General features: G+C 42.0%; 1 protein-coding gene across 1 annotated transcript in view; it reads left to right on the top strand.

The window, feature by feature from the left end:
* Window positions 1–22,610, top strand: part of LOC126272458 (lachesin-like) — a 940,748-nt gene that overhangs the window by 882,587 nt on the left and 35,551 nt on the right. Inside the window, exons 8-9 of the mRNA XM_049975336.1 lie at window positions 9,187–9,357; window positions 20,840–21,028. Coding sequence (XP_049831293.1) covers window positions 9,187–9,357; window positions 20,840–21,028 — 360 coding nt within the window. The remainder of the gene's footprint in view (window positions 1–9,186; window positions 9,358–20,839; window positions 21,029–22,610) is intronic.

Genomic DNA, 22,610 nt, shown 5'->3' with positions numbered 1-22,610 from the left:
ATATGATAAGGGCGGGGTCCAGTAACGTTTCTGTTTCGGAGCCTTTCTTCTATTCGTCAGTGAAGGCCACATACCAACAGAATTTCTACGTATTCTAGTTTTTGATAGCACCGAAATTGTTGCTTCCACGGGTTGTCCCTCTGCTCCACCATTCCTGATGTATATCGAGACATTAAACTACTGCACGCAACCAAAAAGTGATCAGCATGAGTGTAAGTAAAGCAGCAACGCAAAATACACAAAGGCGAAATCAGGAGCGTGAATCACACAGGTCTGGATGTAGTTACGTTATGACTAAAGAAGACCAACTGCTCATGGTGTTAATATGGTCTAAATAACTTCGGAGGCATACTAACTCATGCTGCTCGACAAATAAAACTAACACTTACCGTATAAATGCGGATCTAAATCCTCCTTCTAAACAAAAGTAGTTCAAGACACTTGAAAATTTCCGGGGGAAAAGAGTATTCCATGCAGTTTCGAGATTGCAACCAGGTAACATCGGGTTCTTACCACGATATTTCGGCTGACAACCCTTCAGCCACCTTCAGGTGAGTGTTTTGCACCGGGGACTGCTGGTTCACATTGCTACCTTTACACAAAAAATTGGCGCGAAAACGCATACGCAAAGACAGCTGCTACATATGTGACCTCCATTAAGCTACGCGTCCAATTCGAATATTTCTCCATCTATAGCTCACAGGCGCACGCTTGAAGAGGTACTACATGTGCAGTTCTGAAACTTCATGGAATACTTGATATACTGTACGAAACTAATCAGACGTCGAATGTTCATTGCTAGCACCGAGGGTAGTAAGTTACAGTGTGATAATTCATACGTCTTGCTATGCAAGCGGGTCATCGAGCCTCAACAGCAAGCCTCTGCATGCGTCACCAGCCGTCCTTGTATCTATACGTATGCCTCCACGACGTCCCGTACATGCGTCAGCAACAAATCTGTAAGCAAACGATCAAACGATAAGATGTTGAGTAATTAGGTTCAGCTGATCTTTTGACGTGCCTTTCCACACTTTCGGACTTAGTCTTGCAATTATAAAAATGTTAGTTGACCTTAAGAGTTAATTAACCTAGCGCACTGTTCAACAGTAGTGGTGCGGTTATCTGCGAATTCCTCACGCTTTCTTAGCAACCATTACACAAAGGAGCAGGAAAGAGTCACGAACCCCTAAGCCCGAAGAATAAAATACGCCATCGAAAACGACCAGTAGCTAATGAGACCAACAAAACTAATGGTTTTACCAGTGGGAACCCACTGTCCATAAGTCTTCACAAGGTAGCTTGAATTTGAGAGTGGGGACAGCCAGAGTGGTATCCTGCTAATGCCACATTCCAATACAATCAGTTTTTTAAACACTGCGTTCCATCGATAGCTACATGACGTTCAAAATCGTTTATAGTTCTCCGATTGCCGTCCCGAAAACTGCTAAGTGATGGAGCCATTCTATCCAAGATTTTGTTTCTGGATGAATTGTGTCGTAGAACCCATCAGTAAATCTTAGCAAATATGCTTACTGATCAGATGAAACTCTGGGGTAACTGAAGGAATTGGATATACAAGGACACTGGTCTTTAGCAGTGTTGTTGGATGGGACACTAAATATCAGCAAGTGCCTACTAATCCCAACAGATCTGCCCTGCACTTGATGGATGATATCCCATTGGACGAAAATCAGTGCATATGGTATCAACAGACGGGTGTCCCACACTATTCCGATAGCTAATTTCAGACCTTAGTGAGTGGCAATATCTTTAAACACAAACTGCTCGTATTCAGTGTAGAAGCCTTGAGTGTTTATAATGACGTTCATACTTACAAGTTTTTGAATGGACCAACCGCCATTTGACTGTAAAAATACAGTCAAATGGCGGGATGTTCATTTAAAAATTATTGTACCACTGTTGCCCAGCAACATCAAAAACACTTGGAGGTGTCATCGAGAAATGCTCTACATGTGTTGCAGCATCTGTTATTTTATACACTTTGTTGCACTGTTCCTGTGAGTGTTGAATAATTGATCACATGGTAATGTAGTAATAATTCCTTGGCGAATTTTCTCACGATGCAAAATCTATTCAGACGCCTATCGACCTCAATTTAACAGTTCCATTTTCCTTTGAGCAGTCTATCACGATAATGGACGCAAATTCCTTGTATTTTGGGTGGGTTGAATGTGCGTCATCCTTATAGTAAAAGTAGTCATAACTTAAAACTTCCGTATCCCACTTCTTAGCGAATTGAGTCAGGAAGAATCAATGCGCAAATAAGTGGGATACCGAAGTTCTAAGGAATGACGAGATATGTTTGAAGTTCTCTAACGCTATAGATACAGCAATAAGGAATAGCGTAGTAGGCAACACAGTTGAAGAAGAATGGACGTCTCTAAAAAGGGCCACCACAGAAGTTGCGAAGGAAATCATAGGTACAAAGAAGGTAGCTGCGAAGAAACCATGGGTAGCAGAAGAAATACGTCAGTTGATTGATGAAAGGAGGAAGTACAAACATGTTCCGGGAAAATCAGGAATACAGATATACAAGAAGCTAAGGAATGAAATAAACAGGAAGTGCAGGGGAGATAAGACGAAATGGCTGCAGGAAAAATGTGAAGACATCGAAAAAGATATGATTGTCGGAACGACAGACTCAGCATACAGGAAAGTCAAAACAACCTTTGGTGACATTAAAAGCAACGGTGGTAACATTAGGAGTGCAACGGGAATTCCACTGTTACTTGCAGAGGAGAGAGCAGATAGGTGGAAAGAATACATTGAAAGCCTCTATGAGGGTGAAGATTTGTCTGATGTGATAGAAGAAGAAACAGGAGTCGATGTAGAAGAGATAGGGGATCCAGTATTAGAATCGGAATTTAAAAGAGCTTTGGAGGACTTACGGTCAAATAAGGCAGAAGGGATAGATAACATTCCATCAGAATTTCTAAAATCTTTAGGGGAAGTGGCAACAAAACGACTATTCACGTTGGTGTGTAGAATATATGAGTCTGGCGACATACCATCTGACTTTCGGAAAAGCATCATCCACACAATTCCGAAGACGACAAGAGCTGACAAGTGCGAGAATTATCGCACAATCAGCTAAACAGCTCATGCATCGAAGCTGCTTACAAGAATAATATACAGAAGGATGGAAAAGAAAATTGAGAATGCGCTAGGTGACGATCAGTTTGGCTTTAGGAAAAGTAAAGGCATGAAAGAGGCAATTCTGACGTTACGGCTAATAATGGAGGCAAGGCTAAAGAAAAATCAAGACACATTCATAGGATTTGTCGACCTGGTAAAAGCGTCGACAATATAAAATGGTGCAAGCTGTTCGAGATTCTGAAAAATGTAGGGGTAAGCTGTAAGGAGAGACGGGTCATATACAATATGTACAACAACCAAGAGAGAATAATAAGAGTGGACGATCAAGAACAAAGTGCTCGTATTAAGAAGGGTGTAAGACAAGGCTGTAGCCTTTCGCCCCTACTCTTCAATCTGTACATCGAGGAGGCAATGATGTAAATAAAAGAAAGGTTCAGGAGTGGAATTAAAATACAAGGTGAAAGGATACCAATGATACGATTCGCTGATGACATTGCTATCCTGAGTGAAAGTGAAGAAGAATTAAATGATCTGCTGAACGGAATGAACAGTCTAATGAGTACACAGTATGGTTTGAGAGTAAATCGGAGAAAGACGAAGGTAATGAGAAGTAGTAGAAATGAGAACAGCGAGAAACTTAACATCAGGATTGATGGTCACGAAGTCAATGAAGTTAAGGAATTCTGCTACCTAGGCAGTAAAATAACCAATGACGGACGCAGCAAGGAGGACATCAAAAGCAGACTCGCTATGGCAAAAAGGGTATTTCTGGCCAAGAGAAGTCTACTAATATCAAATACCGACCTTAATCTGAGGAAGAAATTTCTGAGGATGTACGTCTGGAGTACAGCATTGTATGGTAGTGAAACAGGGACTGTGGGAAAACCGGAACAGAAGAGAATAGAAGCATTTGAGATGTGGTGCTATAGACGAATGTTGAAAACTAGGTGGACTGATAAGGTAAGGAATGAGGAGGTTCTACGCAGAATCGGAGAGGAATGGAATACGTGGAAAACACTGATAAGGAGAAGGGACAGGATGATAGGACATCTGCTTAGACATGAGGGAATGACTTCCATGGCACTAGAGGGAGCTGTAGAGGGCAAAAACTGTAGAGGAAGACAGAGATTGGAATACGTCAAGCAAATAATTGAGGACGTAGGTTGCAAGTGCAACTCTGAGATGAAGAGGTTAGTACAGGAAAGGAATTCGTGGCGGGCCGCATCAAACCAGAAAAGGGGTTACATCGTGCCACATTTGCCGCTCAAGCTTCATGTTATTTCTTTTATATCTCAGAATTGTAAATCAGTGACCACCCCACTAATAGTCCTAATGGATAGCGTAAAACAAAATAAAAATTGTCTAACACGTTAACTGCACCAAGATAAGAAACAGAAAAATTCTCCTATGGGACTACAAAGAATGTGAATATGCTACTGTTTAAAAGACTAGTGAGCTACCTACTGACTCATTCTATCTTCCTCAGCACCTTTAAAAATTTTCCCAAATATTTCGGCATGCGAACAAATTCTTGCTAATTTTAACATTCAACTTACATCTCACCCCCTTCAGCTCCATTAACTGTACCTCGCTCACCATTATCTGTTCGTGGCTCCCCAACTGTCACTACCTCTGTCTCACAGCTACACTTTCCTTCGTTCAGTCCTGCTCTCTCCTGCGGTCTCCTCTAGTTTTCACTGACACTGGTACCATAAAACGGCATCTCTTTTCATGTGGTTTTCTAAGGGACCATCCATGAGGTAGTGGTGCCTTCATAAGCTCTTCAAGGCTCACCGTAGACCACGCCAAATGCAGAATGAAGCAACCAATTTGGTCAATTTGTTTCAGGAGGGAGAAGTACGTAAGTTTATACTTTGACACTGTACAGTATGACCATGGCACTAAGATCATTCTCGTATTTGTTATACAAATGATTCCTAGCCAAAATTCTGTCTAAAACGCTTGACGCTACCTTTGTATATACCAACAGAAGCCGAGGTATGAGCCTCGGAAACATTCCGTTTTTATACGCGGAGTTTTGAAACAGTAATATTAGGTAACGCAAGATGTCCTGTGCACACCGACAATTTCTTTCCTCTCTCTCTCTATACTTCACTCTTTCTCATACATACACATACACCCACTCAAAAAAACAATAAACACACACACACACACACACACACACACACACACACACACACTCACTCACTCACCAGAGTGATAGATTCAGCAATAGAATTAAGTTCAACTTCAACCTTAATTTCACTACACTAAGGAATTAAGGTAATTAATCAAATAACCTTCAAAGTTGTAATTAAAATAATAATCTTTTATCCCTTACTAAAATTTACACCACTAGAATTGCAGTCTAGAATCATAATTGAATATAAAACTGATAATATTAAGAGAGAAAATGTCTCATAAGTAGGTTTACAGTGTACCACACACACACACACACACACACACACACACACACACACACACACACACACACAGCTAGCGCAGTAGAATCGACTCAGTCTGTTTCAACGGTGTCAAGAATGAAAGCGAATTTGCTGCAGCCTAAACGGGAGTTGCTCGGAGCTGTATTTATATGCGCCATTGCCGCTGCGGGACGCATTTTTCGATGGGGAGAGGCGGCCGCGCCTCCCTCAAAAGTCTCTTGTTTTCCAATTAACGGAACATCAAAGATGGGGGCGCCTTCATTATACGCGTCCGGATCCTTGTGCGACTCGCCGAGGCACTTATTTGAATTTTAAATAAATAAGCTACAAGGGTATTACATACTTGGTGAAATAGATTATAAATCCTATTAAAACTTAATTTAATGTAATTTATTCATTGGATTCATAGCGCACTAATCCTTTCGATTGCTGCTGCGAGTTGGATTCCGCTTTAACGTAATTTCAACAAGGAGCGAGGAATTCACGTCAGGCCTGAAAAGGACTGCTATCCACTCCATTTTTATAGTTAATCTTAGCAACTTACCATCTAAACATCACTGTTCGTTTGTATGTGTCTTGCTTTGCTTCTGCAAAAGACGAGGTAGTATGTTCAGCACAATAATAAGATTAGGTAATACCGTATCTGACGGGAGAAGTGATGTTTTTCCAAGCTTCTGAATTCCACTTCTTTGGCCAGTACTAAAGAATCCGCTTTTCACTGGGACACATAACAAACCACAATCACACTGTGTTCTGGTGTAGTGAAAAAGTTTTACTACGTTATTTGTGGAAAATATTTGTTATAGCTATGTATGCATCACAACATCTCAGCATGATGCGGAGAATGAAAGTGCTTGCCATAGGAAAACGTAAGTAAATAGGAAAATAGGCGCGAAAACATGTCGAAAAACTAAATTACACTCTAGAAAATAGGTTAACTCTCAGGATCATAAAAAACAATACCTTTCTCATCAACATCGTTTGGTTGCAGATGACAAGTTACCTGTTATGATTAACACAAATGTGGTCCAGAAAATTCATGCTCTCCAAATGTAAAGGTACTTACAAAAGGAACGGTCTGTTGCTGGAACAAAAAATGCACATATTTTTGTAATCATGTAACAAAAATCTTCACATTGCAGAATAAATAAAATCGAAAACCCACTGATGATGGCAGACTGGTGCCGAAACATGTTTGTGTACTGAGAAAAACGGTGTTTTGCGTAACTGGCCGACCTCAAATCCCAAAAATTTTAACTGCATACACGGCCAATAGAAGAAGCTGCAAATCAAAAGATGGATATTTCATTTAGCAATTTAGTGTTTTCTTTTTCGAATAATCGAGGAATTATTTCTGTTCAGAAATTTCTTCACGGTGTAGAAGGAGTGCTTAAGAAGAATGACTTTTAACCTGTACATTTGAAACACTCCTGCTGTCTATCAAACGTTTCAATTAGTTCGACATAGAGTTTTGCAGCTACATATGTTATCCCTGTCTTCCCCAAAGTTGGATTAATTAAACTGTAATGCAGATGATTTTCCTTCTAGAGTTGTACTTATGAATATCTATGTTACCCACAAACTCAGTTTGAATGTTGATGATAATTATTTAAATAAAAAAAAAATGTACTGTGAGACTTCGGCTAGTATCTTCTGCTGCTGAAAGAGATGCTTGCTCGTTGTACATGTTGGGAACCTCACACATATTTCTAATTACTTTCCTTTGTGCAGTGAATACTTTTTGCATAAGTGTGGAGCTTCCCTGAAATATTATCCTGTGCGATATCAGTGAATGAAAGCATATAAAATACGTTAACTTAATGACTTCAATACAGCCAAAGTTGACAACTATTCTTGTGGCAAAACTAGTTGAAAGTATGTGTTATAGAGGGTCTACAATATGAAGAGCCCAGGGAAAAAGTGGGCTGTGTATTTAATAGGGAAATGAGTTTATGGGAGATTTTGGCGGTACCCTCCAATACCAGAAGATAGTTAAAATGACTTTCACCAGGATTCAAAGGGTTTTACTTTTAGTGGTAACGGAAGGACCGTCCTACGGTGCTCTTCTCACCGGAAGAATGGGGTAAATCCAACGTTTGGTTCTACTTTTTGCGTTACAACAGTGCTCAATTTGAAATGTGACAGTAGTGTGATCCTCTTAGGATCTTTAACGTGTGTGGTTCATCGCATGATGAAGGTGGAACGCCATCTGTTAACCAGTCTCTTAGGAACATAGTAAACTTAATGGCAGAATGAGAAATGTTTGTAGGGACCAGAGGTCAATGTCTCATGAGTTATGCAGTGACTGTAAATGCTCACTATCTGAATGTTTCAAACAAATGAAACCACACGGGTGAGAACAGCTCCCAAAGAACTTTAATTTGTTAGGAAACTGAAATAATCAGTCATTTAATCAGATTAATTTCAGTGGCATTAAGTGGTTGAAGAAGGCCTAAGCATAGCGATGCCAATGCCAGAGATTGCACTTGCCTAAACATTGTCAGAATCAAAGGAAATGGTACGATGAGCAAAATTCCTGTTTGCCGAAAGAACTTCATTGCTTTGCATGGAATATCAAAGCACAGACAGCATGCGGTTCAATCGAGTATGAAGGATACAGGGATATCAGAAATACAAGAGAGACATGAATGCTACCCATGCTTGAAAACTATCCAAAGAAAAGGAATCAACCGTTACAAACCACATAGGTCCATTTAAGAGAAGAAATAGCTACTATGCAAGGAAAAGACAGACACCATAATCCTTCCAGAAGAACTATCAATAAAAAATTACATAAAGTATATAAAGAAAAATATTCTCATCTTCCTGTTCTATATGAGACACACCGGAATATCTTTAACAGGAACTTTAGCTTATCTGTTGTGCACCCCTTCTCCAGATGTGAAAAATTTCAGGCAGAATTAAAAAATTTGAATGCAAAGCCTTGCCAGAATATGTCTGAAAAAGAGATACGTTAGAAATTAAAAGTTAAATTAAAGTATTTGGTAAATAAGACCAGGTTCACAAGTTAGGAACTGTTACATTTTATTCAAAAAAGAGAAAAGAGAGGAAAAAAAAAGATAGCCGAAAATGAAGAAATATGCACTGACTATCAAAAAAACGTACCATTTCCAAATATCAGCTAAACAACACAAAGATGAGAAGAAATCTTACCAGAATTTAATGGACTTACCACGTTCTTTCCGTCACGAAGATGTATTTTATTCTCAGGTTTTGTCCCTGTTATCATACAGGTTCACTTATTATTTTTTCTAATGTACATACTTTAAAGCTATTAAGTTTGGCATCATAATTACATCGATTGCACTCGGTTCGAGTCTTTTAAGTATTTTTTTGTAATATTGAATGTTTACATTCCCTCTCCCGAAAAATGTACAAATGTAACTTGCTTCATTTTTTCTGTGGTCTCTTCATATAAGTACGTAGGGAACTTTAGAAACTTGATAAACAATGTTTAGTAACAGTTTTTGAAACGTATATTTCCTGGTACGCTGTGGGATGACGACTGGGAATTCCTAATATGGTCGGGCTAAATAAAACTATAATCGAATAAACAATGAAACGTGTGTTTTCCGGAGTGACTCAGAAGTGTGTGTTCTCGTAGGCGAGATGCTGATCTCCAGCGAGAAGTACGAGGTGAAGACGGTGAGCAAGTCCATGTTCGAGACCAGGATGGTGCTGGTGGTGCGCAACTTCCAGGAGAAGGACCTGGGCTCCTACCGCTGCGTCGCCAAGAACTCGCTGGGGGAGGTTGAGTCCAGCATACGCCTGTACGGTGAGTGTCCGGCGGGCGGCTGCGCTCAGCACACGCGAAGCTGCGCTCCGCACTATTTATTTATACAGTCTGTAGGTACGCGTACTCACTGTACATTTATCAATACCTGAGCAAGCAGTAAAAATTTGCGAGTTAACGGAAGTACTATAGTATCATCATTCCACAATCGCAATACCAGATCGGATACGTCTATCATCTTGGCTGTACCTTTACATAACACAAAATCTTTCTCCGTGTCATTCTCCATCTCAGCCATACGACTATGGAACGCGCTCCCCTATGATCTGCGTGTTATCCAGAACTACTCAACATTCAAGAGGGAACTCAAAACTTACATATTAGCGACGGTATAGCCACCATTGTTGTGCCCCTCCCATCTCTTTCTTTCTCCTCTCCATCACAGCTTCGAATTTTACCATTGTGTTTCTCTTCCTCTAACCTACCTACCTCTTATATATCTCTTTCACCCCATTCTATCGTCTTATGTCTCTGCTCGATGAGAATAACTCACAAGCTGGAAGAACATAACGAGGAAATTCCCAACTAACAATGGGACTCACATACACAAAAGAAAAGTATGTTTACTTTCATATACATTGTCATTATTATTATTATTATTATTATTATTGATTGTTATAATTATTTTTTATTGTTATAATTATCGTTGTACTACTGTTATAATCTCTATTTTTTTCTTTAACATCAATACTGCATAATACGTTACATGTCCTTAATGTTCTGTAGAAACTGTAATTCGTTCAATCTGAGTATGCCAGGTTAGGTGTAAGAGAGGGCCTGAAGGCCCTAATCTTGCCAGGTAAAATAAATGCATAAATAAATAAAACGACATTTTTGTCCCGATTCTGGGTTTAATTTGAGGGTGGACGCATAGAGCTTTGTAGGAAGGACAGAAATTATGTTCTTGTGTCTCTAGTTTTAAAGTAAATATTTTATTTCACAATTTTTTTTTTGGGCCGACTCCACAGCCTCGATAAATTTCGTTTTAACCTTTTTTAGCCATGGGCTACAGTACTGATTTACATTTTCCAGAACAACCGACTCATATCGGCAAACCAGCAGCAAATCAGTCAGCGAATTTCATTTTTTTCCAGGTTATAGATACAACTTTCTGTTTACCCCTCTTGTAAAGAAGGAAGTGTGATTGGTCACAGGTTTGTTAGACTCGTGCAAAAGCAATACGGTAACAATAATAAAAATCCTGAACAGCTAGACACCTGAAGACAGGAGCCGTATTTATTATCTTATATGGACAACCCTGTGTAACGCACAACTAACCACTAGATGTTTCCAGAATGGGATTTTTACTCTGCAGCGGAGTGTGCGCTGATGATCTTTACCGAGAGAAATTGATGATTAGAGAGAGTGGGACTTAGTGAAATATGGTTGGAGGAATTACAGGATCTCTCTTCAGATGAGAAGTGGGTGTTAAACGTATAATAAAGTAGGTGTAACGGGTAATCTTTTGAGACTACTGACTGGAACATCTAAGTTTCTGAAGTAACCAGGAATCTAATACATGGATCGAAACGTCACGTTTCACTGGAACAGCAACCATAATGTAGTTTTAAGAGTCGAATGACATGAAAAGGAAGCAATAGTTGAGAAGGGAGAGAGGTTTGTAGCATGTGCCGGATGTCTGTATATTGAATAAGCTATAAAGTAAACCGAGGAGAAATTAGAAAGAAGGGACAAGAATGTAAATCTTTCTATTTTGGTGACGAAGTAGTAAGACTGTCAGAGACGACGACGGATTTGAAAGATCATGTGTATTGTCTCATAAACAGGTTATGACAGCAACTTCACAACAGAAAACAATGATAAATGAATGTAGCCGTAGTAAATCAAGCGACGCTGAAACAATGAGATTAGTAAATCATACTCTAGATGTGGTATACTTAACCTGAAATATAACTTACAATGACCGAATTAGAGAGAATAAGGTATGAAACAGGCAATATCAAGAAAATATTTTCTCAGGGTATTTATCTAGATTAGGCTTGCACGAAAATGAAAGAAGAACGACATAGCTTTCAGACAAGACAAGAGTAGAAGCGTTTTAAATGTGGTGCTGCATATGACTGCTGAAGATTAGGCGGGTAAATCGAGTAACTGATAGGGAGAAAATGAATTATGACACATCGTGACTAAATAAATTGACTCATTCACACGTCACATCCTCAGGCTCGAAGATATCGTCAACTGGAGGAAAATTCGCGTTGCAGAAATAAATGGAGATACAAACTTCACTGTAGTAGGCAGCGGATGTAATAAGAAGGTATTAAGCAGATTTGAACAGACTAGCTTGGGTAGCTGCATCATAAGTCTTCGGACTGAAGACCACTACAACAATCATTTAAAATCAGACTTTTTACTACTTGGACTGGCTTATTAGTAAGACATAGCTGTATACATTATGAAATCTAAAGTATCCGGACGCCTGACTTAAAATGACGTACAAGTTCGTGGAACCTTCCCTCGGTAATGCTGGAATTCAGTATGGTGTTGGCCCACTCTTAGCCTTGATGACAGCTTCCACTCTCACAGGCATACGTTCAGTCATGTGTTGGAGGGTTTCTTGGGAAATGGCAGCCCATTCTTCACGAAGTGCTGCACTGAGGAGAGCTATCGATGTCGGTCGGTGAGGCCTGGCACCAAGTCGTCGTTCCAAAACATCCTATAGGTGTTTTATAGGATCCACGTGAGGACTCTGTGCAGGCCAGTCCATTACAGGGATGTTATTGACGTATAACAATCCCGCCACAGCCAGTGCGATGTGAACAGGTGCTCGATCGTGCTAAAAGATGCAATCGCTATCCCGAGTTGCTCTTCAACAGTGTGGTGCAAAAAGGTGCTTAAAACATCAATGTTAGCCTGTGCTGTGATAGTGTCACACAAAACAAAAAGGGGTTCATGCCCCCTCCATGGAAATCATGACCACACTATAACGCCACCGCGTCCGAGTTTTACTGTTGGCACTACACACCCTGGCAGATGCCTTTCACCGAGCACTCACCATACCCACACCCTGCCATCGGATCGCCACATTGTGTACAGCGATTCGTCACTCCACGCAACGTTCTTCCATTGTTCAATGGTACAATGTTTACACTTATTACACTAAGCGAGGCGTCGTTTGGCATCTACCGTTGTGATGTGTGGCTTATGAGCAGCCGCTCGACCATGAAATCCAATTTCTCTCACCTCCCGTCTAACTCTCATAGTACTTGCAGTGGATCCTGATGCAGTTTGTAATTCCTGTGTGATGGTCTGGATAGATTTCTGCTTATTACACATTACGACCCTCTTCAAATGTCGGCGGTGTCCGTCACTCAAGAGACGAGGTCGGCCTGTGAGCTTTTGTCCTGTACGTGCCCTTTCAGGTTTCCACTTCACTATTTTAACGGAAATAGTGGACCTAGGGATGTCTACGAATGTGGAAATCTCGCATGCAGACATATGACACAAGTAACACCCTATCACCTGACCACATTTCAAGTATGTGAATTCCGCGGAGCGCCCCATTCTGCTCTCTAACGATGTCTAATGACTACTGAGGCCGCTGATATAGAGTGCCTGGCAGTAGGTGGCAGCACAATGCACCTAATATGAAAAAGTTATGTTTTTAGGGGTGTTCGGATATTTTTGATCAGATCATGTAGTACTACAAACAAATAATACAGTTGAAATAACAAATTTGTCAATTTTTCTGGGAACAAATTTGTCTATAATCGTGCATGGATCATAGTTTTCTTGTGTTACGAAATCCAAACTAAGTGGCAGGATCCATTCACTCCAAATAGCTAGAAACAGCAGCAATAGAAATGTACTTCAGCTCATTAAAAAATTTTATATTCCTTTAAGGTCTTCAAAATGCAGTAGAATAATATTCCACAACTGACAACTTCTCGCTTTTTTCCACAACACAAAACACGTAATTTACAACGCCTAATAAAACGGTTTCGTACGTTTTAGCGCCGTAGATATAGTTATTAACACGTATTCTTGAAGAGTCCACTTCCCCTCTCTCCTACTCCTTCCCTTCCTCGCCCCTTTTCATCATCTTCCTCTCCAGTTAAATGACACATGAGGAAATCATGCTTCCTTTTAATTAAATCACTGCGAAGTTCAATTTATAGACGAAATCGGACAGCTGATATTCCGTACATACACCATTCATGTAAAATTGCTAGCACTCCGAAAACCAATATAAGCTGAACTAACAGTTCGATTCGTGTCCAACATGTAGACATGTCACCAAAAGATAGTTTGCGAAACTTGGGTTTCTTCGTTTCATCTTCCAGAGGTACAGTCGCTTTCGCACTGACTAAACAAGCCGCTGTCGAAACGTGCATCACTCATTTCTACAATATACTCACGAGCAAAACATTATGAACACCAGCTTAATAGCTTGTTTGTCTGTCTTTGAAACGATATATTTCACAGATTCTGCGTATCAGGGATCTAACAGTTTGTTGGTAGGTTAGTGGAGATATGTGCCATTATATGTCTACGCACAGGTCACGTAATTCTCTAAACTGGCCGCTGAGATTTGCGTACGAGGTAATTGCGCCCGATAGCGAACAGATGGGTTCCATAGGATTTGCATCAGGTGAATTAGGTCCCCAAGACATGAACGTCAATTCACTATAATGCTTCTCAAACCACTGGAGCACGGTTCTGGGCCCGAGACACGGACAGTTATATTGCTGAGTGATGATTTTGCCGTTGGAGAAGGCAACAAGCATGAAGGGATGCAGGTAGATCCCAGCTGTCATCGTGTCTTCGATTACTACCAAAGGTCCCTTGCAATACAATGTCTCCCGTAGCATAGTACTGCTCTCACCAGCCTGCGTCCGTGGCAGTAATCTGCACGTTTCGAGCATCTGTTCACCTCGATCTCGATGACGGCGTTTGTCGAGACGACCATCGACCTAGTGTAGCGAAAATGTGATTCAGCCGAAGGGCCGATACGGTTCCATCGATTGACGGTCGAATATCGATAGTCCCGCGTCCACTGCAATGGTAACTGACGATTGGATCAACACGTCAACAAGTAGGGGTGGCCTGCTGTGGAGCTCCATTTTCAACAACGTAAAATAATCTATTGTGCGTGCATCAGCGTTGTGCTCTTTCGTCCGAGATGCCATAGGTCACAATCTATCCTACTTCACAGGGCAGACATGCCTCAGAACCCCACGTTTGGTGAATCATTGTGGATGTCCAACCATTTAGCGCCTAGTGGTGATTTCACTTCCTTCTACGTCTTTGTGTAGACATTCACGACAGGAGCATGTGAACACTGGACCAGCTTCGCCGTTTTCGAAATACTCATTCACAGGAATAATTATGAAAAATCCGCCTCGATTGCCAAACTACCTGATGTTTACCTAGGTTTCAGCGTGCGTAACCACGGCTTCTTCAGAACAAATATAAAACAGATTGTCTAAATAGGCATAGTCAAAGGCTAAAATCAACACCTACAGCGGCAAGACCACATAAAAATTTTTACAAACATGCGGTACATTTGCACCAAGTCAATAATGTTGCTTATCTCAGCCCAGTGTGTGCTGCCTCGCCGCACCCAACGTACGATGGTCCCAGGCTCTCCACCGAACTGAGGCACCGCAGGTTGCTCACATGCGCGGCTATCGAAATCACTGCGCATGCCCGCGGCCAGGAAACGCTCTTCTACCCACGCTGAAACCTAGATAAACACCAGGTAGTTTGTGCAGTCGAGGCGGAGTTTTCATAATTATTTCGAGACTTACGACTGCTGATGCGCTGCAATGCTCAAAGTTATCGTTCACAGGCTCTGCGTAATAACAATTATCTGTCCTTAGTCAAAGTTAGTTATTTCAAGGGATGTCCTCATTTGCAACCTACATCTTCGCTTCGTGTCTGCTTCACCTACATACTTGTGTTACAGTGTCACATGTTCGCAACGCCACCTGGCGGCCTCCAACGTCGCAGTGGACAGCGTTGAAAATGTTTTGGCTCATGAGTGTGTGTATCTACTTATTTAAGTCATTCACATGAACTATCAAAGCAAAAGATCAATAGTCAAGTACTTGTGAGCGACCTTCTTCGAATACCTCTCATAAATGCGAATAAATAGCATCACCACGATTCTCCGAAGACTTGCACGACAGTTTGACGTGAGTGCCTTTCTCTTACAGAGGTGACAGGTAAACCTGCTCCTTCAATTTTTCCTCTTTTGTCCTTTTCATATACCCTTTTTATCACTACCATATACATGAAAGATCAGGAGATTTTCATCCCGCTATTAGAATCTTTCTCTCCCTGAATGGCACCTCCAGACAAAGTATGATCAACTGTTGTTATAGACAGGAAGAGCGAAACAAAACTGCCAGAAAAATGCTTCGCGGACGTTAAGATAGGCAACCTGTCCTACTAACAAGTGACCATCATCACATTCATTTCACAATTGGAGACACAGGTAATGATATAGCTGCTAACATCCAATACGAGCACTATACAGTCAACGCAAAGTGAACTTGGAACTGTTAAAGACAGATTTCAAGTTATAACCACTGCTAGGAAGCCAATTTGGTGTTGACGTCAAAGGCGACGAGTTAGTGCCAGCGTTGTAGACGGAGTAAAAGAAGGCGACCCCAACATTGGTTAGGAAGTCAAAAGGGTTTTAAATTCCCTGGAGTCCTACAATACAGTCTTTAAGACGCAGAGAAAGGCAGGCGAGAAAATACTAACAGAGATTCTTAGCGAAAACAGAACGACATAGAAGGCTGAATTTCTATTGAAAAGTCAGACAGCAACATAAAGAGCTACTACACGAAACAAGAAGAAAATTAGAAGGCCTACGCTAAGGACAAAATGATACCAGGTATTTGGGGATTTCCATACGAACCTTCAATAAAGAAGGCTGGATAACCCACTGTATTATGAAATCTGAAACGATGCGATGGCACGTTGACGACAGACTGGAAGTCTCCATTACAGTACCTACTCAGAACCCAGTAGCTTTAAATTACGAAATGGAAGGCACAGTACCGTCAGCAGCTTCGCTCTGAACTGCTAGAGCACCATTTGAAGAATAGTGTTGTGATTTCAGTTGGCCACGAGGAAGTGAGGCTGGGAATAATGAAGTTATGTCTGTAGAGTTCCGTAATTTGAAGTTGCAGATTTGATAATTGTTAAAATGGCGGCAGACAGTTGAGAGAGACTTTCCATTGTTCGAGAAAATTTCCTTTTAACAGGATAAGTATTTGAATTAATGCCAATTAAACTTTACTTTTATACTGTGCACTATTTAGACTAATTTTCATCAAGCAAACCTTTCATACTTTCGTAAGGAACACCGATAAAAATGCGATACAAATCGCTATCATCAATGGCTGCGCTCCTTGCAGCGGAAAGAAATAATTAACACAGATAATGCTTACCGGGAGAGGAATTAAAGGTACAAATAATTATTTACACATATTTATAATAATAAAGAACTCTATTTTCAAGTCATAATTAACAAATAATTACAATTTCGTAACAGATCTCAGTTTGATATGCGTCTTGCATCCACAACCAACAAAATCCAACCAAAACCAGGTAAAAACAAAGGAAGACAAACGCAAATCATGAAACGAATTTACAATTATCATTGTCTTTGTATGATACACATCAATATATCCAATTGCATCATAAACTGTTATATAAATAATTAATATTTATCATCGTTTTGTTTTATTTCACAGTTTTTCTATATGTGGGATAGATAATGTTTGTAACTGTTAGAGGCATAATTTCTTCTCGTCGCACTGTAAGTAAAATTTATATCATGTATGTTACACCGAATATCAAAAACCAAGAGAACCGAGATCTTACAGGTCGATTTGTTTGGTAAGTGCTCTAACCACAGTACGGAAAAAGATTTTGTGGTGCTCCGTAAGGAACAAGAGAGAGGTAGCAGGCATGAGACCCCTTCAGTTCGGATTCAGGAAAGGAAACTCAACAGAGGATGTGATAAATCTCGCAATGGGCACTGTGAACACCTCGGACAACAAGTTTCTGATAGGCATAATGACTCATATAGCTGCGACGTTTGATAATTTATGGTGACCAGCCCTGTTCAAATGACTGAAAGAGAAGGACTGTCCCTGAAGTCTGTATAGCACCCTACAAGATTATTGCACAGACGTGGAGGTGTTATCAAAAAGACCCACAAAGAAAATTGTGAAAAACGTCACCACAGACTGCCCACAGGGCTCTGTTAGTGGTGCAGAGTTCTGGAATATCGACATAAAAGTATTACTAAACCGATTCCAGAGTAGACATTGCTTACACAGACCTACCAACACAAATGCTAAATCAGAGAATAGTAGTAGAGTAGTTCTTGAAAGACTTAGTATTGGCGTGTAGGAAAGAAACTAACTACAGAAGCACACAAAACCGTTTATGTGCTGCTGAATTGAAATTGTCTAGAACAAAACACCCAACCATCAGAATAAATAAGGAGCCTGTGCAAAGAAAGGAAGTTTATAGTGCCTTGGTGTAAACATTGACGCAAACTAAAACTTTCATGAACAGCGGCATTAAAACCCTAAACAAAATAGCAGCAACTGACCAAAGATGTTTTCAGCTATCATAAAAAGTCTTAATTGCTTTTGTGGGCTAAGAGTCGGCCCAGGCTCTCCGGCGAACACAGGTAAGTGTACTCCTGCGCATGACTGGCGCGCATATAAGAATGCCAATATGAGGTTTGCTGCCTATAGACTTAATAGAAAGCAAAAGAGATGCACAATATCGGCTCAAGAAGGGCGAATATGATAAAAGTAAATCAGATATTGGACAGGAGAGCCCCGTCGAATGCAGAAATAAAGGCTTGCATTGATGGTGAATGGCAAAAAAATCTGGGACAGGGCAGAAACACGGAGAAGATCGTACTAGTTCCTTCGCAACATAAAGGAACGACCTTCTGACGAAGGGAGCTACAAACTATATGTCCAGACTTGGTACACAAGCCAGCTACTTGCTGAAAATACGACAACGCTTCACAGAAACTTGTGAATGTGGAGCGTTCGGTACCCCGGACAGCATCGTCTGCGTGTGTCCTGTTAGACAAGATGTTACAATCCAGGACAGGAACATCTTCGGTAATACAAGTCTATAACATAATAATGAGGAAATGTGGCATAAGCTAAACTCGATGTCAGCTAAAATACCAGCTTATGAACTGCAGGCCTACATCTCTGAGAGATAAGCAAGAAGAAGCTATATATCATGCCAACGAGACGCAAGTCGGCAAGACACCCACCTGCAACAGGCTTCCGGAAGCAGTGAGGAGGTGTGCCTCGGGGAGGACGAGGAAGGACTTTGTGAGACCCTGAGAACCGCCTCCCTATGTCTCCACTTTGGGTGACAGAGCAGCGCAGCCCTGTGAATCCTGAGTCGTACCTCACCGTGCCGGAGGCTAACTGTAAAGACAAGTGATAAATCTAGCTTGGTTAATACAGAGCACAGGACTATTGTTCACTGCAGTGTAGTGTAGTGCTATGTGGTGTAGCATTGTGTAGTAGTGTAGTTCACAGTTATAAATTACAACTTTTGTGACTCAGCAGCAGAGCATAAAATAGCAAAACAGTAGCATGTGTCTACTGGATTAGGGATGAATATACAACTGCGAACCAGATGGCACAGTGAAGTATGAAGATATGTTTTTCTTGTTTGAAATATTCGTTTTCTAACTTTTATCTAGATATTTTTCGTAGGTCATTCCCCGTTAAAGGCTATAATGTTTAGTTATACTGAGACATCTGAGATTACATTAAAATATTATGCGCTATATTCATTGCCAATTCGTGTGCAACATTTGGTCTGTTCTTATATCTACACTCCTGGAAATTGAAATAAGAACACCGTGAATTCATTGTCCCAGGAAGGGGAAACTTTATTCACACATTCCTGGGGTCAGATACATCACATGATCACACTGACAGAACCACAGGCACATAGACACAGGCAACAGAGCATGCACAATGTCGGTACTAGTACAGTGTATATCCACCTTTCGCAGCAATGCAGGCTGCTATTCTCCCATGCAGACGATCGTAGAGATGCTGCATGTAGTCCTGTGGAACGGCTTGCCATGCCATTTTCACCTGGCGCCTCAGTTGGACCAGCGTTCGTGCTGGACGTGCAGACCGTGTGAGACGACGCTTCATCCAGTCCCAAACATGCTCAATGGGGGACAGATCCGGAGATTTTGCTGACCAGGGTAGTTGACTTACACCTTCTAGAGCACGTTAGGTGGGACGGAATACATGCGAACGTGCATTGTCCTGTAGGAACAGCACGTTCCCTTGCCGGTCTAGGAATGGTAGAACGATGGGTTCGATGACGGTTTGGATGTACCGTGCACTATTCAGTGTCCCCTCGACGATCACCAGAGGTGTACGGCCAGTGTAGGAGATCGCTCCCCACACCATGATGCCGGGTGTTGGCCCTGTGTGCCTCGGTCGTATGCAGTCCTGATTGTGGCGCTCACCTGCACGGCGCCAAACACGCATACGACCATCATTGGCACCAAGGCAGAAGCGACTCTCATCGCTGAAGACGACACGTCTCCATTCGTCCCTCCATTCACGCCTGTCGCGACACCACTGGAGGCGGGCTGCACGGTGTTTGGGCGTGAGCGGAAGACGGCCTAACGGTGTGCGGGACCATAGCCCAGCGTAATGGAGACGATTGCGAATGGTCCTCGCCGATACCCCAGGAGCAACAGCGTCCCTAATTTGCTGGGAAGTGGCGGTGCGGTCCCCTACGGCACTGCGTAGGATCCTACGGTCTTGGCGTGCATCCGTGCGTCGCTGCGGTCCGGTCCCAGGTCGACGGGCACGTGCACCTTCCGCCAACCACTGGCGACAACATCGATGTACTGTGGAGACCTCACGCCCCGCGTGTTGAGCAATTCGGCGGTACGTCCACCCGGCCTCCCGCATGCCCACTATACGCCCTCGCTCAAAGTCCGTCAACTGCACATACGGTTCACGTCCACGCTGTCGCGGCATGCTACCAGTGTTAAAGACTGCGATGGAGCTCCGTATGCCACGGCAAACTGGCTGACACTGACGGCGGCGGTGCACAAATGCTGCGCAGCTAGCGCCATTCGACGGCCAACACCGCGGTTCCTGGTGTGTCCGCTGTGCCGTGCGTGTGATCATTGCTTGTACAGCCCTCTCGCAGTGTCCGGAGCAAGTATGGTGGGTCTGACACACCGGTGTCAATGTGTTCTTTTTTCCATTTCCAGGAGTGTATATAAGAGATGGAAAATGGCAAATAAATAAAAAAAATATCTAAAATGAAACCATTCCCGGGCTAGTTGTATATTGTCCACGCTGTAGAGGTGTGGGAGGAGATAATCCTTACACCCCTCTGTGAGCAGTGTTCCGGCGAGGCTGCGCTCGTGACACCTGCCGTGTTTGCGTTGCAGAGATACCGGGCCCGACGAGGCGCGTCTACCCGTACGAGCGGGATGAGTACGTGGACCAGTACGGCTCCGCGGAGGAGGAGCTCGACCTGGACGGCGGCTATGCCCCCGGCGCCGGTGCCGCCCCCGCCGCCCCCGCAACGCTGGGGCCGGCCAGGGACCACCAGCAGCCGCCGCCGCCCGCCACCGCAGGTGCGAGCCAGTGCGCATTGCTTTTCCTACCACGTATAGGGCCTCAGAGTGCTGAAGTTTTACACTATCATTAGCGTCCCTAACTAACGTGACGTTGTTATTTAGCATATCAAATTCACTATGTAGTTTATGTGAATACCTATCACCCCCTCATCAAGCAATTTCAGATTATCTTCATCCACTTCCGAGGCGAGGTAGGTTTTCCGTGTTCCTTCCTAAACAAAATTTCAAATTTCTCTCGTCAAAAAGGCATGTTACTTACATTTCGAAGACACTTTACAGCACAAAAGGCACTTAGCAGTAAATGAAGTGCCGATAGATTACGACTCTTTCTCCATTCCAACAACTTTCTTCATAAACTCCTTTACAACACCTCAATTTCCCAACACATACCTGGATATTTTCCTTTTCTTTTTTTCTATGTCACCTAATTGTTTGCCTGTTCTGAAGCATAAGAAATCCTGGTCTAATTAAAGAAATGTAGTGCCGGAGTTCCGGCAAAATATAGTACTGAAATTTCCTGGCAGACAAGTCGATGCTCGACCGGGCCTCAAACTCACAAATTTTAAGTTTTCGGGGAAGTTTTCTAGCAACTCTTTTGTCTTTTCACTCATTATCAAAGTATTTTATTTCAGGTAAATACCCGTCTTTGACATACAAAATACATGCTCGTCTTCTTTCTAGGCTCATGACATATCAAAGGATGTAAAATTGTAAGAAAAGATTGTTACAATGCAATTGCAACAAATAAATATATCAGGGTGATCGCTACAAATAACATACCTCACGTTAAGCGTCGATAACACTGAAGGAAAGATGCTCGGGCTTCAATCGGCGTCACGCGATGAAAATGCCAAGACCATAAGACCAAACACTCATTGCTTCATGGTCAAGTGTAATGACTGCCAGTGCGCTGCTGTACTCCCGTAAATACGCTAACTACCGGCTGTGACGTCACTGGTGCTCACCGTAACGTATGGGCATACGTGGCATCCGGCGATCCAGGACACATCGAACAATTCAATTGCCCGTATATGGCGATACCGCGACCATCATCGACGTCAAAGCCGGCAGCTACGTTACGGGAGCTCGTACAGCAGCCCACTGGCAGTCATACCACTTCACTACTGCCAAACATCGCTTAGTCGAAATCTCGAGAAATTTTAACCACTTTACGTGGCTAGAAGCACGAGAACTTTTTATTCAACATACCTTACTATTTCAGAAAGTAAAATCAGAATGAAAGACCTGACGAAAGCATACAGGAACACTATTGCTGGTTTTAGGGTTGACCAGCATAGCTCCTTAACAACCAAGCCGTACAGTTTTCACGTCGGTATAACAGGGTGCATTCGTTGAATAAACTGACTGCCATTCAGATTTGTATCTGAGGAAAGTGCTTAGCACTCTTAAATTTAGTTAACAGAATATCTTCTGAAAACACGTACGTGTCAATGAAATCAGTGACTTCCTTTACGCTGAAAGTACATTGTCTAATTATACCTTGAAAATTCATATCATATTTTCACATGAAAAAATGAGTTCATCACCTGTGGGTCAAAGCAATCAATTTGATGTTTTC

This window comes from Schistocerca gregaria, chromosome 5, assembly GCF_023897955.1.
Source record: "Schistocerca gregaria isolate iqSchGreg1 chromosome 5, iqSchGreg1.2, whole genome shotgun sequence".
NCBI lineage: Eukaryota > Metazoa > Arthropoda > Insecta > Orthoptera > Acrididae > Schistocerca > Schistocerca gregaria.
The sequence above is the reverse complement of the archived record's forward strand: the minus strand, read 5'-3'. Positions and strand labels throughout refer to the sequence as shown.